The sequence below is a fragment of the Neltuma alba genome, unplaced genomic scaffold (assembly GCF_004799145.2).
Source record: "Neltuma alba isolate B1F8T4 unplaced genomic scaffold, ASM479914v2 tig00012014_pilon, whole genome shotgun sequence".
Taxonomy (NCBI): Eukaryota; Viridiplantae; Streptophyta; class Magnoliopsida; order Fabales; family Fabaceae; genus Neltuma; species Neltuma alba.
The window spans coordinates 788,358-803,069 of NW_021636585.1; the positions used below are offsets into that span (position 1 = coordinate 788,358).

General features: G+C 37.3%; 1 protein-coding gene across 1 annotated transcript; it reads left to right on the forward strand.

The window, feature by feature from the left end:
* Positions 1-17: 17 nt before the first annotated feature.
* Positions 18-12,999, forward strand: LOC114721178 (uncharacterized). Its single transcript, XM_028906998.1, has 3 exons — positions 18-944; positions 1,404-2,547; positions 12,983-12,999. Exons 1-3 carry the CDS (start codon positions 18-20, stop codon positions 12,997-12,999), a joined length of 2,088 nt encoding a protein of 695 aa, XP_028762831.1.
* The last annotated feature ends 1,713 nt before the right edge of the window (positions 13,000-14,712 follow it).

The window sequence follows — 14,712 nt, forward strand, 5'->3', positions numbered from 1 at the left end:
TCATCATGAGCTACCCCATGAGAATCGGGTATGAACACAAACTGGATGGTTGGATCTATGGTGATTTGACGGGACCATCTATTATTTTCTTTGGCAGCCCACTGACATATGTAAAAGCCCTTATACCATGGAAGATAACAGAAGAGAGGATGGGGATGGATGGTGGCAGCGTCAGCATGGAGACATCTCTCAAACACGTGCCCCAACCTATTCTCCTCTTAGCTACTCGTCTTGCCATGAACCAACTCACTCAAACAATAACTTCACATAAGTGGTTGTTCCTTGAGAAGATTAAAAACATACTGTTTTTGACCAGAGATGATGCAGAAAAACGAACGGTTGTGGCAAACATACAAGCAAATTCTCGAATTCGTGAAACATTTGGTGATCTCCAAATCATTGATCTTAATCAGATTGATGATGAGACCAAAAGAGAAGAAACAAGGCTGCGGCAAACTCCTAGTGTAGAGTCACCGACAGAGAATTATAGAAGAAGAGGACAGTTAGTGCTCGTGGTGGATGGGGATGTTGATAAAAAACTAGACCCCCAGAAGGTGAATTTACCAAATAAAATAGGTTCTAGAGATGTCGTGGTGTTTATAACAACATTATCATCAGGACAGCAAAACGATGAATTCAGCGTGAAAATGGATTTGACGATCAAGACAGAGGACCATTTGTTGCCTTGGGAGGTCTTCTGCAAGAATGTTGGTAGTGAGCTTCTAAATTCATCTACTGACATCCAAAGCATTGCAGTGAAAATGGTGGAGAAATGTGGTGGCCATCTTCTTGCCATCATTCTCATGGCAAAGTCACTGAAAGATGTGAAAGATGTTCAAACCTGGGAACTTGCATTGGATAAGCTGGGTTATGGTGATCGCGAACCAATAGTGAATGCATTCTTCAACATCATCTGGCCAAATGTAATTTCTGAAACAAAAAAGGTTCGTCTTATAAGGTGTTTAATGGTCCTCAAATCCTCAGATTGGAAGATGACTCATGATGAATTGTTTTCTTACTGGTTTGCTGAAAAATTAGTGGACACGAAAGAAGAAGCAAAACTCACCTTGCAATATTTCATGGAATGTTCTGTCTTCTTGCAATTTGAAGACACCCAAGGTTGGCATATCCTATTGCCCAAGGATATTAAGTTTATCTTACATACAATCAGGTTGGAAATTCCTGAGATCTTGAGTAAAGAAGCATCAGTATCAACAATTTCAAACCTCCAAGCTCTAAACTTATCCAACACTCACATGCAAAATTTATATGAGGTAAATACCCGGCCTGAACTTGAAGAATTGAATTTGGAAGGCTGTACGCTAGAAACGTTGCCAGAAGCAATGTTTGATGATCTCGAAAAGCTTGAATCTTTGTCTTTGGAAAACTGTTCGCAACTGCAGAAGCTGCCACCACGGATTGCTAGGCTTGAGAATATTAAAACATTGAGGTTGGCAGGGTGTAAGCGATTGAAGACGCTGCCACAAGAACTCTGGAAACTCCAGAATTTTGATCAAATGCCTACGCCTAGCATCCTTTCTGCTCAAATGCCTTTGCTTAACATTCTCGACTTGTCACGCACCAGCATACGTGAACTCCCAAACTCAATTTGCAATCTAAAGAAGCTTAGAGAATTTTATCTAAAAGATTGTGAGCTTTTTGTGGAACTGTCACCACACATTGGCGGACTTGATAATCTCATGATACTTGATCTTGATGGCACTTTGATCACACATTTGCCAGAGGAGGTAAAATATTTGAGCAAGTTGGAAAGCTTATCTCTCTCTTTTTATAATGATGATGCCAGCTGTGCATTGATTCCTCTTGGTTTTCTATCCCAACTCAATCAGCTGAGAGTTTTAAGGATTGCTGTTAACCCAGATAATGAATGGTGGCTCGGAAACATTGAACGCATTCTTGCAGATATCAATCGATTAGAGATGTTGCAATCATTGGATATATATATCCCCAAAGTTGAATTCTTGAATCTGAAAGAAAGGTGTCCGTCTAATTTTAGATTCATTATCGGCTATCACAAGCCAAGAATGATATTACGTGTACCGCCTATTATTGAGAAGGTGTTTAAAGAAAGTAATCCTAGCTTAAAGTTTGTAAATGGTCAGGTTTTTCCGGATAAAGTGAAGTCCATTCTCTCCAAAGCCTGGGCTTTTTTCTTGGACCGCCACGTGACCATCAACAGTCTTACTCAATTTGGGTTGGAGAATCTAATGCAGCTACAATTATGCATTTTGGCAGAATGTAATGAAATGCAGAGCATTATAGATGTGGATGGATATGGAGCAGACTCAGACCTAAATGAATCCTTTTGCATGCAGTTCTTGACCATATTCTACATGAAAAATCTGAGAAGTATCATTAAAAATCCAAATCATGGTGGCAATTCCATTTTCTGTCAACTAAAGTTTTTAGCATTGCACACTTGTCCTGAGTTAGCCACCATATTTACCATGGATTCCCTACAGAGTCTTGGCAACTTAGAAGAGCTTATAGTTAAAGACTGTCCCAAAGTAAATAGCATCATAAGTTGTATATCCCCTTCTAAACCATCAACAGGCGTTTTCCTCCCAAAATTGAGAAAGTTATCACTTCTCTTTGTGCCTGAACTGACCAGCATTTCAAATGGAGTGTGTATTGGGAGAAATTTAGAGGAGATAGGACTTTATCACTGTCCAAAACTCCAGAGTTCTTCCATTGTAGAGTTGTCAAGCGAAAGGCTAAAGATGATAAGAGGAGAAACAAAATGGTGGATAGCACTTAATGCGAGTATGGCAGAGGGGGGACAAGTTGCACCAAAGAAATTCAGCCACATATTTTCTCCAATTGACAACTTCACTCAATTGACTACCTATGAGCGTATGACATCTTTCAATAAAGAAAATGATTCAGGTGACGTTTTACTCCTTTTCTTTGACATTAAAATTTATTTTTATTGACTACAAGATTCCTGAGCTCATGCTTATGCATGATAGGAATATATTTTTATCTGGTGTAGAATATATATTGGCCATAAAAATATATATGGTTTTAAATACGTCACATCATTTTAAAAATAAATTAGTATGTTTTGATAAACTTCTGAATACATTTTAAGAGCCGGCATTGTCATTTATTTTCATCTTAAAAATTGACATGACATATATATTGAATCACATTTTACTAATATCATTCTTTTAAATTCATTACTTCAAAAAAACAAAACTCACAAGACCAATTTCTGTCTTAAACAATATAATAGACCGTAACTTACAATAAAAGGGTTAGTTCCTCATAATGTGATAGATTAAGATTCAAATTCTTGCTAAAAGATGTACTTATGTTTAGTGCCTGATAATGTCTTGAATAGAATTGTTTCTGATAAGAGGATACCTGTACTTGGCGAAAAAAATTGGCTTTCTTGCAAGCATCACATCGAGAAAGTGTATAATGCAACCCACTATCTAAATCCTGCGTTTGGAGGAAGTTAGAACAATTTTGCAGAAAAGATGTTGGGAGTTATATATAAAACAAATATTCATACCTGTGTTGATGTTGTCAAAGTTCAATATATAGCTTAAAAGGTCTATACATTTAAGTGAGAACGTTATTGTGATGCCACATCTAAGAAATTCTTTGTATTATTCTTTTTCCCCAGAAATACTTGGTTGGGATTCGGAATAGAAGGCTTGATTCTTACCTGCGCCTGGGATTCAACAGAAGATGTTACTTCACTTCCTCAGTTTCTCCATAAAACTACTGTATTGTTGTTTGGTGTGCTTTGAACTGTTTCCTTTGGTCTTTGTGTTTGAGAGTTGATTTATTGTTCCAGTTTTAAAAGCTTGACCATTGTACTTTCTTTCTAAATGGGAATGGATATGTCAGTGTGTGATGGGATTGTCCTTTGTATTTTTCTACTTTAACAGACAGAAATCCTTGTTTGTACTTATGTGAGTTTATTCTATATTGTGCCTCTCGTTGATTGTTTTTTCCAGCAATATTCTTAATTCTTTCATATATAGAATTTCCTCAACATCAGAAGGTAATAAATGCAGCAGATGATTAGATGGGCATATTGGCTTTATATCATGGATTTTGTATACATGTGAGAACACTTGAACCGGCCCAAATGGTAGTCCTTGTTGGCGGTAGCACCAAAATTCTCCAAGATCCAGTAGATCTTCCACCTCCTCTATAATGCTAGGCAAACCCTGTTGACAGCAGCACCTGCAGAGAACGGTAAATCCGAGTCGTGTTTTACAGACACTGTCCTTAAGAGCTATTCCGCAACTACTGGCAAAGCAAGAAGCGGCACTCCCTAGGATTAAACGGATTCTTCCTGTAAGAACAGGGTGAGCAGAACAGCGAAAGGTAAAAGAACTCAGTAAGGCAGAACACCAGAGGAGGGAAGAGAGTTGCCCGAAAGCTCAAAGCTCAGTCGTTGTGAACTTCGGTTTCATGCCCCATTTATAGGCCGCGGATCACAAGAGAGCATTGGGCACTTAAACACAATTAAGTTTCAGTTTCAATATCATTAACTCACTTAATGAGGATTTAGACTTATTAAAGACGTCAGTTACAAATATTGAAGAGGTATAATGGTGATTAAGGAGGTATTAATTAGACAGATATTTTTCATAAAAGGTGCCCAATACCGCGTTTGACTCATGCACAGGGGGTGAGGGGAAATTGCCGGATTTGTCTCCGGTGGCCCATTGTGCATACGAGTCCACTCCTCCTCTTGGCCCATTTAGCAGCCCAAGACCTCTTATTACTTGGACCCCCACAATCCCAAGCAATGTGGGACTCTTCCTTTGACACACCCATACATAATATTTACAACAATCCCCCACATGTGTCAAAGGAAGTACCTTTAGTTGAGTTACACACATGAGTATAACCATTGTATCTGGTGGTCCTTTGGACTTAAAACCCGACCTAGACCAATAACACTTAGTACACAAAGATGTTGGTGGTCCTATGAACTTAAAACCAACACCTCTTAGGCGTATACTAGAGGCATTATTAGTCAGATTATACCCCCACATTTTCACTGTTAACGGCGTTTTTGCGCGTTAAGACGGCCATGCGCGTGCCTGGTGCATAACGAATGCTTTAGAGATTTTGCCACGATCTCATAGGAGCGGCCCCACTCCACATTCGTAGAGGTGATTTCATTAAGTGTACCTGCAATGAGCGCACTGTCCCGTAGGACTACGAAATCATTAAGAGCTTCCGCTCAGCCTCACCAAAATGCATTCTAGCACTTTTTCATGCCATAGGAAGGGACCAGTATTTTGTTTCAGTGCTAGCAGAACTGACAAACGACTTGTTCTTACCCATTGAACCTTCTTCATAGGATCACCAATCACAAAGGTTGGGTTGCCATCGTTGTCAATTTCAAGTGGCATTAGTCCCGTTCCCCTCGACTGATTTGTTTCTTTTTAGGGTTATTAACGGATCCGCTAGGTCCACTTTGACCTCATAAAATTGATTGAGATAACTCTGCAATTTTTAAGCATGCTTATTCATATTGTATCTCAAGTGATTTCCAATTGCACCATTGTTCTCTCTACAATGGTTATTGCTATTTAGCAATCACAACTCATCGACAAGTGTCGGTTTTACACCAAAACATCTGCTAAGAAATTTTCAACATCTTAGCCTCTAATCACCGCTAAAGGTGAATGATCACTAGTGAATTTCTCTCATATAAACTGAAATTCAGTTTAACATCCGTGTATCTCTATATCACGGGAATCCACTGTACATGACACCAAAATTTATGGTATCCCTCAAGTATTTCATTTCCCTCATAGGACTTCATAATTAGATATATGCTTAACCTTACAACAAAGATTATATCACAGCGATTAATTATTTAATGCAAACAAATTCTCAAGAATTTGTGCATACACAGGTTGAGCTGCACAACTACCTTAAACAAAATATTAGCATCACAAGGAATATTCACATATTGGTTCTCAAAAACCAAGCTTTAGAAACATTTCTCTCAAAATCTCATTCCTTTATGATTTTAACACTTAATCCACATTCAATATTCACAATAGTTGTGCATACTCATACATATTTATATCAAGATAAGTTATTTATCCTCAAATAATGATATTATGAAAATTAAAACACATTTATCTCTACACTAGATAAATGAGTAAATTTTCATACCCACATAATGTTTGTTTTAAGCAACACAGAAAAATTTGATAATTCACAAAATTTTGCTCTCAATAGCAAATAACAAAACCTCCACTTTTTTTTTTTATTTTAAAAATCACAACACACATATTGAGATTTGCAAAATGAGACTAACATAAATTAAAAAATATTTTTCTCCAGCAATATTATTTCTGTAAGGTACCCCACATTTTAGGCACCCCCACACTTTCAAATATTTCATTTTTATGGGAAAATCATTTCATACCTTATCAATAATAATTCTACTTAAATTAGAAATTTTCTCACAATATTTTATTACTGCACACATATAGCAAACCATATATCTAAATACTAAATTATTTGAAAACTCCAAATGCCAACGCCAATACAAGTGTTTTTTTTTTCTCCCCGACATAAAAGCAGCATCACACATTATAGGTATATAGTTACTCTAAATGATCAGTTATAGTACTTTGAAGAAATTACTGTTGGCATACTAAAAGTGATCATTTAAATCACCCCAATGAAATAATAATCGGAGGTTATCAATTATTGAGACCAGATTAATCATATATATTGAACAACCCAACGAAGCTTTCAATGTGGAGGAATAAAACCCACCAACGTTAACCATTTTTAGAACACATGAAACCCAATGATGCACGTGGAATCAATGCAAAGAGAACTAACGTATGAAACCAACAGCATATTTGCTGAAATAAACTAGAAGGTTACCAATCATTAAACCAAATTAATATACTCATTAAACGATAAGTCCTCCAACGGATAGGAAGTAAATTATTTTACTGACACAAGTAAAGTAATAACACCTATTGAAACCAATTTATATACTCATCAATTAAATGCAATAAAACCTTTAAGACTGCAAGTCTCCAACGGATGCAAGAGGTTAAATTCACCAACAGTAACATTCACCCAATAACTCAACGTTAAATTTCATCCTTGATATTCGTAAAACTTGAATGCTTATTACGTAACCACTCCAAAAATTATTTACTTTAAAATACGAAATAAAGATTCCATTAACATCTTCATAACAGAAATATATAAAACATTCACACAAAAAGTAACTCTTCCGACTGACATATACTAGTCAGATTTCCAGATCACATGCAAATTTTAATTTGCATATTGACAAAGCCTCAAGCTTTAATTTGAATGTCAAATAAGCAATTTCACACAACTGACATGTAAATGACTTTAAACACAGTGAATTCTCGTTAATTCACGTGCTAGATATCAACGCCAATGCTAATTTTCACAAGCAATATAATTCTTTTGATTAATAAACACATCAATATTTGTACTCTCAATTTGCAATAATTTCTTTTCAACCTTGATTAACACTTTGCTAGCACACCGATGTGTATTAAATTAGAAGAACATGTACCTGCGACGGTGGATGAAGCTGAGAGTATTGCAACCATCTCGTGGGAAGCACGCTCAACAGCACCTCTACACAATAATGGCATTCATGCCTCCAGACTTTTCATCCAAATATAGTATCCACAAGGTTCAGTGAGTCTGATTAAAGAGGCAAATTTGGCACTCGGTTTCTCAACCGTCATGGCCAGCTTAATCATATAACACACCTCAAAACCCATCTTTTCAAGAATATCATCATACTCACTATCTCAACTCATGCTTTCATCGGGTTCACATTTACCACCAATTCAGATCACCATATTAGGGGGTCGTGCCCGGGTATGTGAGTTAAAACTCAACACTCAATTCATCCCTAGCCTCTACAATTACCAGAGGTTCATCCCTTGTCATCTCAGTTCTTCATTAGAGAAGAAGAGTAGCAGCTTATTTCAGCCAATTTCTCTGTTATGCAGTCTCAAAAATGTCAATAGGACAAAGATCAGACGCCTCCCTCTTCGGTAACTTTGCCGCCAATGAATGTGAAAACAATTGATGCAACTAGCTCTTAAGATTGGTTGCGGTAGCACCAAAATTCTCCAAGATCCAGTAGATCTTCCACCTCCTCTATAATGCTAGGCAAACCCTGTTGACAGCAGCACCTGCAGAGAACGGTAAATCCGAGTCGTGTCTTACAGACACTGTCCTTAAGAGCTATTCCGCAACTACCGGCAAAGCAAGAAGCGGCACTCCCCAGGATTAAACGGATTCTTCCTGTAAGAACAGGGTGAGCAGAACAGCGAAAGGTAAAAGAACTCAGTAAGGCAGAACACCAGAGGAGGGAAGAGAGTTGCCCGAAAGCTCAAAGCTCAGTCGTTGTGAACTTCGGTTTCATGCCCCATTTATAGGCCGCGGATCACAAGAGAGCATTGGGCACTTAAACACAATTAAGTTTCAGTTTCAATATCATTAACTCACTTAATGAGGATTTAGACTTATTAAAGACGTCAGTTACAAATATTGAAGAGGTATAATGGTGATTAAGGAGGTATTAATTAGACAGATATTTTTCATAAAAGGTGCCCAATACTGCGTTTGACTCATGCACAGGGGGTGAGGGGAAATTGCCGGATTTGTCTCCGGTGGCCCATTGTGCGTACGAGTCCACTCCTCCTCTTGGCCCATTTAGCAGCCCAAGACCTCTTATTACTTGGACCCCCACAATCCCAAGCAATGTGGGACTCTTCCTTTGACACACCCATACATAATATTTACAACAGTCCTCTTTAATCACGAATTAGTCTAGGAATCCAGAGACTCGCTTTCAAAATTATCCTTGATTATTTTTACTTTGTTGCAATCCTCAAATAATTTGTTATTAATTTGTCAAGGGGTGTATACATTTATTTGGTAATTTTATATAAGAGAGAATTTTGTGAAGTTCAGACGATTGTCTGTTAGCAATACTAACGAAGCCAATTTTGACATATTAATATCACTGTTAAATGTAACGGTTTTTGCCATCTCACTTTTTTTTTTGGGGTAATTGAGCAAAATGACACTTGGCACTGACATGGAATTTTTTTAATTATTTTATTGCCTTTTCCTCCACTGTAAATCTACCAATCTGAGATTGGTCAAATAATGGCGATCATCAAAACCTTCCGACTTCTTTTCTGTAATCCATTTTACTTATTATAAATCCCTGTCGATGCAAAAGTAAATCCTTTTATTAATTCTTGTGCATTTTCCACATCAGGCTCTGACCATTATTAAGGATTTTGTCCTCATACTGGATTGATCGTAGCAAGAATAGCCATCCATATATTATTAATGACCCATCCGTCAAGCCGACTCAAAATATGGCCTATTAACTCCACACTCAGTTTACTGTTCACAATAGGCCTCAGGCTTCGTTTTAGATGGTGCTAATTAATCTCCTACATTGGGCTTTGCACAAGGCAGATGATGTTACACCAATCTAAAAGCGTGTGTGGTCTTCTTTGCCTCAGTAGAGACTATTTCACTATCCCAATATAAGAACATACATTTGCCGGTCACTACTTCCCAGCAATCCATTCAATTATCAGAAGCTTTATTTGGGGCTCCACGGAACATAAGAAAAGCATGCATCTGTTGAAATGGGATCAAGTCTGTCAACCAAATCAACATGGAGGATGCGGACTTAAAGACGTCGAAGGACAAAACACTGCTTTTCTCATGAAGCTTGGTCACGCCATTTTCACCACACCACACCACACCTACTATGGGTGCAGATCATTGGAAAGAAGGAAAAATTGCACCAAAGTCTCACCTAAGAGAATTAAATACAAAAAAGTTCCTTAAAATCATCAAATTATTTTGAAGTCTTAAGGAACCTTATTGCAAGAGAATTTATTTGTTTAATTACCAAATTGTCCTTTTTTTTTAAGTTTGTATTGATAATTGAAAGAGCAATCGCTAACAACGTAAAATGTAAGAATTGACAACCATCGCAGCAGGTATTGAAAACTCACACATTACATTTTGTGATGTACTGAGAAAATATATTATCAATATCTACCGTGATAGTTGTTAATTCTTACACCTTAAGTTGTCAACGACTACTTTTTCAATTGTCAATGCAAACTTTAAAAAGGGAGGCAAGTTGGTAACTAATTGAATAAAATTTATTATAGTGAGGTCCCTTGAGACTTTAAAATAGTTTGATGATTTCAATAGACTCTTTTATATTTAATTCCCTTGAGTGGAATCTTATTGCAATTTCCTCAAAAAGAAATTATGGCTGGCCAAAAAGCAAGTCAGTTGCAACTAAGACCAAAACTGGCTTGCATTTATGGAAAGGCTTGATGGCTCTTTAAGATGAACTGAACTTGGGGTTAGCTTGGAAAATACTCCTTCCGTTCCTTATTATAAGAGACAAATAACCAAATTATGTTGATAAAAAAAACAGTTAAAATTAGTTGAAGACAATTAATGTGTAAAAAGTATAATGTTTTTTCCAACAATGCCCCCATTAATAAGGAGAGAGAGTATGAGAGAGAACAATTAAATTATTAAAAGAAAAAGAAGTGGGAGGAAGAGAGAGTATGAGTTGGAGACAAAATAAATAGGGGTAAAATAGGAAATCAATACAAAAAAATATAGACAACTTTTAAGTGTCTCTTATATATGGAACATGTCATAAGCATCAAATGTCTCTTATAATAAGAAACGGAGGGAGTAGGAGATGGAAAGCGGATTAGGGGAATTAGGTCCCCTAACTAACCTCTCATTTTGACCAATTACCGAGGATGGGGGTCAAAAAACTCTGCGCCAGTACATGACCAGAGAAGGAGAATGGAAGTGGGAGGAGTTTGTGAACCACTTGCCTTAGCAAATTCTTGATCCGATAGTGCGGACCAATGCCCCCATGGCCAGCGCATCAAAACACGACAGACTCATACATCTGGCGTCTCACCAATACCAATGAATTTATTCTGAGTTCTGCTTATAGATTGTTGAAAAAGAGTGAATGGAATGAAGAAAGGTCCCATTGGAGCTTAGTCTGGAAGTGGCCGGGAGCACATCGCGTCAGAACTTTCCTCTAGCTAGTAATGAATAAGAAGCTTCTTACTAACAAAGTTAGGCTCAAGAGAAAGATGGCGTCTGATGACTGCTGTGAATTTTGTGGAAAAGCTTCAGAAGACTTAAATCATGTACTCAGATACCCCACTTTAGCCTCCTCCTTTTGGAATCTATTAGTTCTTGCCTCAGTAGCAATGTTTCAGACAACCGTATGAGAGATGGTTTAAGGAAAATTGGCAGCTTAATAATCAAAATAGACAATGATGCACTGCGTTTGGACTCTTGTGTTGGAAACTTTGGGACGCAAGGCATCGTTTCCTCTTCTCCCAGGAAGACACCAATCCCATTGGCTTGGTCCATCAAGTTTTAGCCTTAAGCGATTATACAATTGCAGTGCAGAATCATCACAAACAAATGGCTCTTCTCTGATCTAGGTCTATTTCTTTTATCGCTTCTTCCTCTTGTTTTTCTGTAGTCCTCTTGTAATTACTAGTTATCAATAAAAATTACCTTTTCACTCTTAAAAAAAAGGTACCCCTTCCTTTCTCAGCTCATCCTTTCTTGAATACCCTTCATATTTTATTTTCCTTTCACTTTTGGTCATTGTTCTTCAAATTGATTTTTACATTAGAGTATCTAATATGAACTTTTGCTAATTGATCATTATAGCTAGAGTCCTTTTAATTTGGGTTAATGAATTTTATTTCTCTTCTAGGATTTTATCGTATCAGGCGTTTAGAATCTGTACCACGGTGTGTGGTTAAATATTCCTTATTATCTTTTACAAGTCAATTTTTTAAGTCTGGTGGGTCCCTCTAATTTGCTAATTGATGATTGTATTAATCAATTTGTTATGTCCTGGCAAAAGCTGTCATTAGAAAAATTGAAAAAAAGACATAAATTGATATTTAAAAATTGTGTTAGATCCTTCATGTCACGGATAAGCATAAATTGGGAGCCAGTTCAGTAGTGAAGCACATGTGAAGATAATAAACGCAAGATGCCATTAACTTAATTTCCACGATAAAAGCATCTCGTTCCCTTTTATTAATCTAAGTGAATTGCCTACCTTTCAACTTAATTTCCATTATACACAAATTAGCCATGAAGTCCCGAAAATTTCTAAGCTCATTAAGGTCATAAATCCTCACACTCTTTATCAGAACTATAGAGCAAATCATTGAAATCCCCCATAATTGCCCACGGTACTTGATCACCCGGATTTAAGGAAGCCATCTGAGCCCACCACCCCCTTCTTTCTCTTCTAACCGGAAGGCCATACACCAAGGTGATGTAACCAGAACAACCATCAATCGATCCTTCATACTTGACATGAATGAAGTGGCGAGAACTACGGCCACAAGATAACTGTACAGAAGAAGAAAACCAGAGTGTTAAACCACCAGATAAACCAATCGGATCAACATAAAAACCAAAATCAAACTTGAACTTCTTTCTAAGTTTTTCAATTTTCTCCTTTTTCATCCTAGTTTCAAAAAGAAAGACAATACGAGGTAAATATTTACGCAGCTGTGCTTTAAATGACGAACTGTCAATATAGGTCCCAAACCTTGACAGGTTCAAGCAATAATACTCATCGCTCCTTAGTGGCTGTTTCCGGCCAGCCACCATGCCGTTCATCCTTAGCAGAACACACATTACTCCAATCAACCCTGTAATAAACCACCCTCAGCCTTAGTAACACCAATCAGAACCTCCACCAAGCCATCTAAATTGAGTTTCTTAGCAGCGGCAGACTTTTTCTTCTTGTTCCTAGCCGAATTAACCACTCCTTCACCAATCTGAAACGTTTCACTTGCTGTAACTACTAAATCTTGTTGAATATCCTCTTCTTGGGCAGCAACCTCCTCCACTTAGGATTAGGAGAAGGCTATTTATCATCTGCACTCCTTTTCACGCTAACCAAGCCCAATTTGCCCACTAACTCCTCCTCAACTTTCGGTGCTTTCCACTAAATCATCAACTTCGATGAATCAGGTTGAGCCACCTCTTCCTTTTCAGGTCGAAGCTCAACAATGTACTTTATATTAGAGGATTCCTTAGAACCAGAATGACCACTCGCCGGACGGGGCACATCATTTTTCACAGGGGTTTTCTTTTTAAGAGAAACAAATCTGCGAGAACTCCCCTCAACCTTAGGATCAGAAACGCTATTTGGGGCAGTATCATTGGCAAAAACCACATCACAGCCCTTCCATGTCCACTATAGCATCTTTCCTCAGTTCATTCCTTTTTTCAATAATATTTTTCATTCGAAACAGACTACATGGCTTCCATATTCTGTGAACCCTCACTCATCTCAACTTCTTTCACAGGAAAATTCGACTCAGCCTGATCTGCTACTTTCTCATTCATACCTCCAGTACCAGGAATTTCAGCCCAAATTACTTCAGTTATAAACCTTACCATTGGAGTTGCCAGCCCCTTACCAAACGGAATACTCGCTGCTTGATTACAGTTCCTTGATTCATGTCCCGGTCTACTACAGGCATAAAGCAATGTTGCAAATGCTCATACTTAGCATCCCCCCAAGAACGAGAACAATCACGTCTGGTGAGCTAGAAACCACAACTTAAAGGCTCTGAAATATCTACCTCAACTTTGGCTCTAACAAAAGCACGAGCAATATTACCATTCAATCTTGGATCTTTTACGGCCAGCCCTTACCACTACTTGCTCCAAACTTAAATACATGGACTTGAACCCAGAAATCATAAATTTTCAAATTAACTTCACTAAAAGCCAGCCAGGATGGTCAGGTATGGCTCCTTCTTTAGTGAGATTATATGAGCAAATGCCTGAACCAAAATATGTTATTGCTATGGGAGCTTGTACAATTACAGGGGGATGTTCAATACCGATTCTTATAGTACTGTTCGGGGGCGTGGATAAACTAATTCCTGTGGATGTCTATTTGCCGGGCTGTCCACCACATTATATCCCATAATACTCCATGGCCCCTCTCTTATAATTCTATCAGCATCATCAATACTGTCAAATTTACAAAGAAATTTATTATCCTCAGCATCGTCAATCTTAATACGGCCTACTACATTCCAGATTTTCGGAGCCAGGGATTTAAAGGTAGGCCAATGAATCACTTTCTTAGCCATGATGGCCAGACAGGGGAACCGGAGAAGAGGTCGAGAAGGAGAGCAAAGACGAAAGAAAATAGAGGCAAAGACCTAGATATAAATCGTACCTGAAGCTCAAGATTCACCAAAGCACTTGCAGAAAATCAGGAAAGATAAGAAAAAGGCGCTCGAAACTCATATAATTAAGTTTTGCATAAAAATTAATGACTTTACTTGATAGCGGTTTTAACATGTTATAAATTTTTTTTAAAACATTCAATATTCTCAATTACTTTATACTAATTTTTTTAATGACAATATTATATTAAATTTCTTATATCTATTATGTTAAATTCTCTAATCACACGTGATAATATATCTTATTTTTAAAATATTATTAGTTAATTATAAACCTACGTGAAAAAAATAGGATACATTATTGTATGTAATTAGAAAACTTGACATAATATATATGAATAACTTAACCTAATTTTTT

Excerpts from the sequence above, each read along its gene's own strand:
- LOC114721178 (XM_028906998.1), top strand. The coding sequence starts at position 18 with ATGAGAATCGGGTATGAACACAAACTGGATGGTTGGATCTATGGTGAT. Across the intron at positions 945-1,403 it reads TAATTTCTGAAACAAAAAAG|AAGCTGCCACCACGGATTGC; the intron begins GTTCGTCTTATA and ends TCGCAACTGCAG.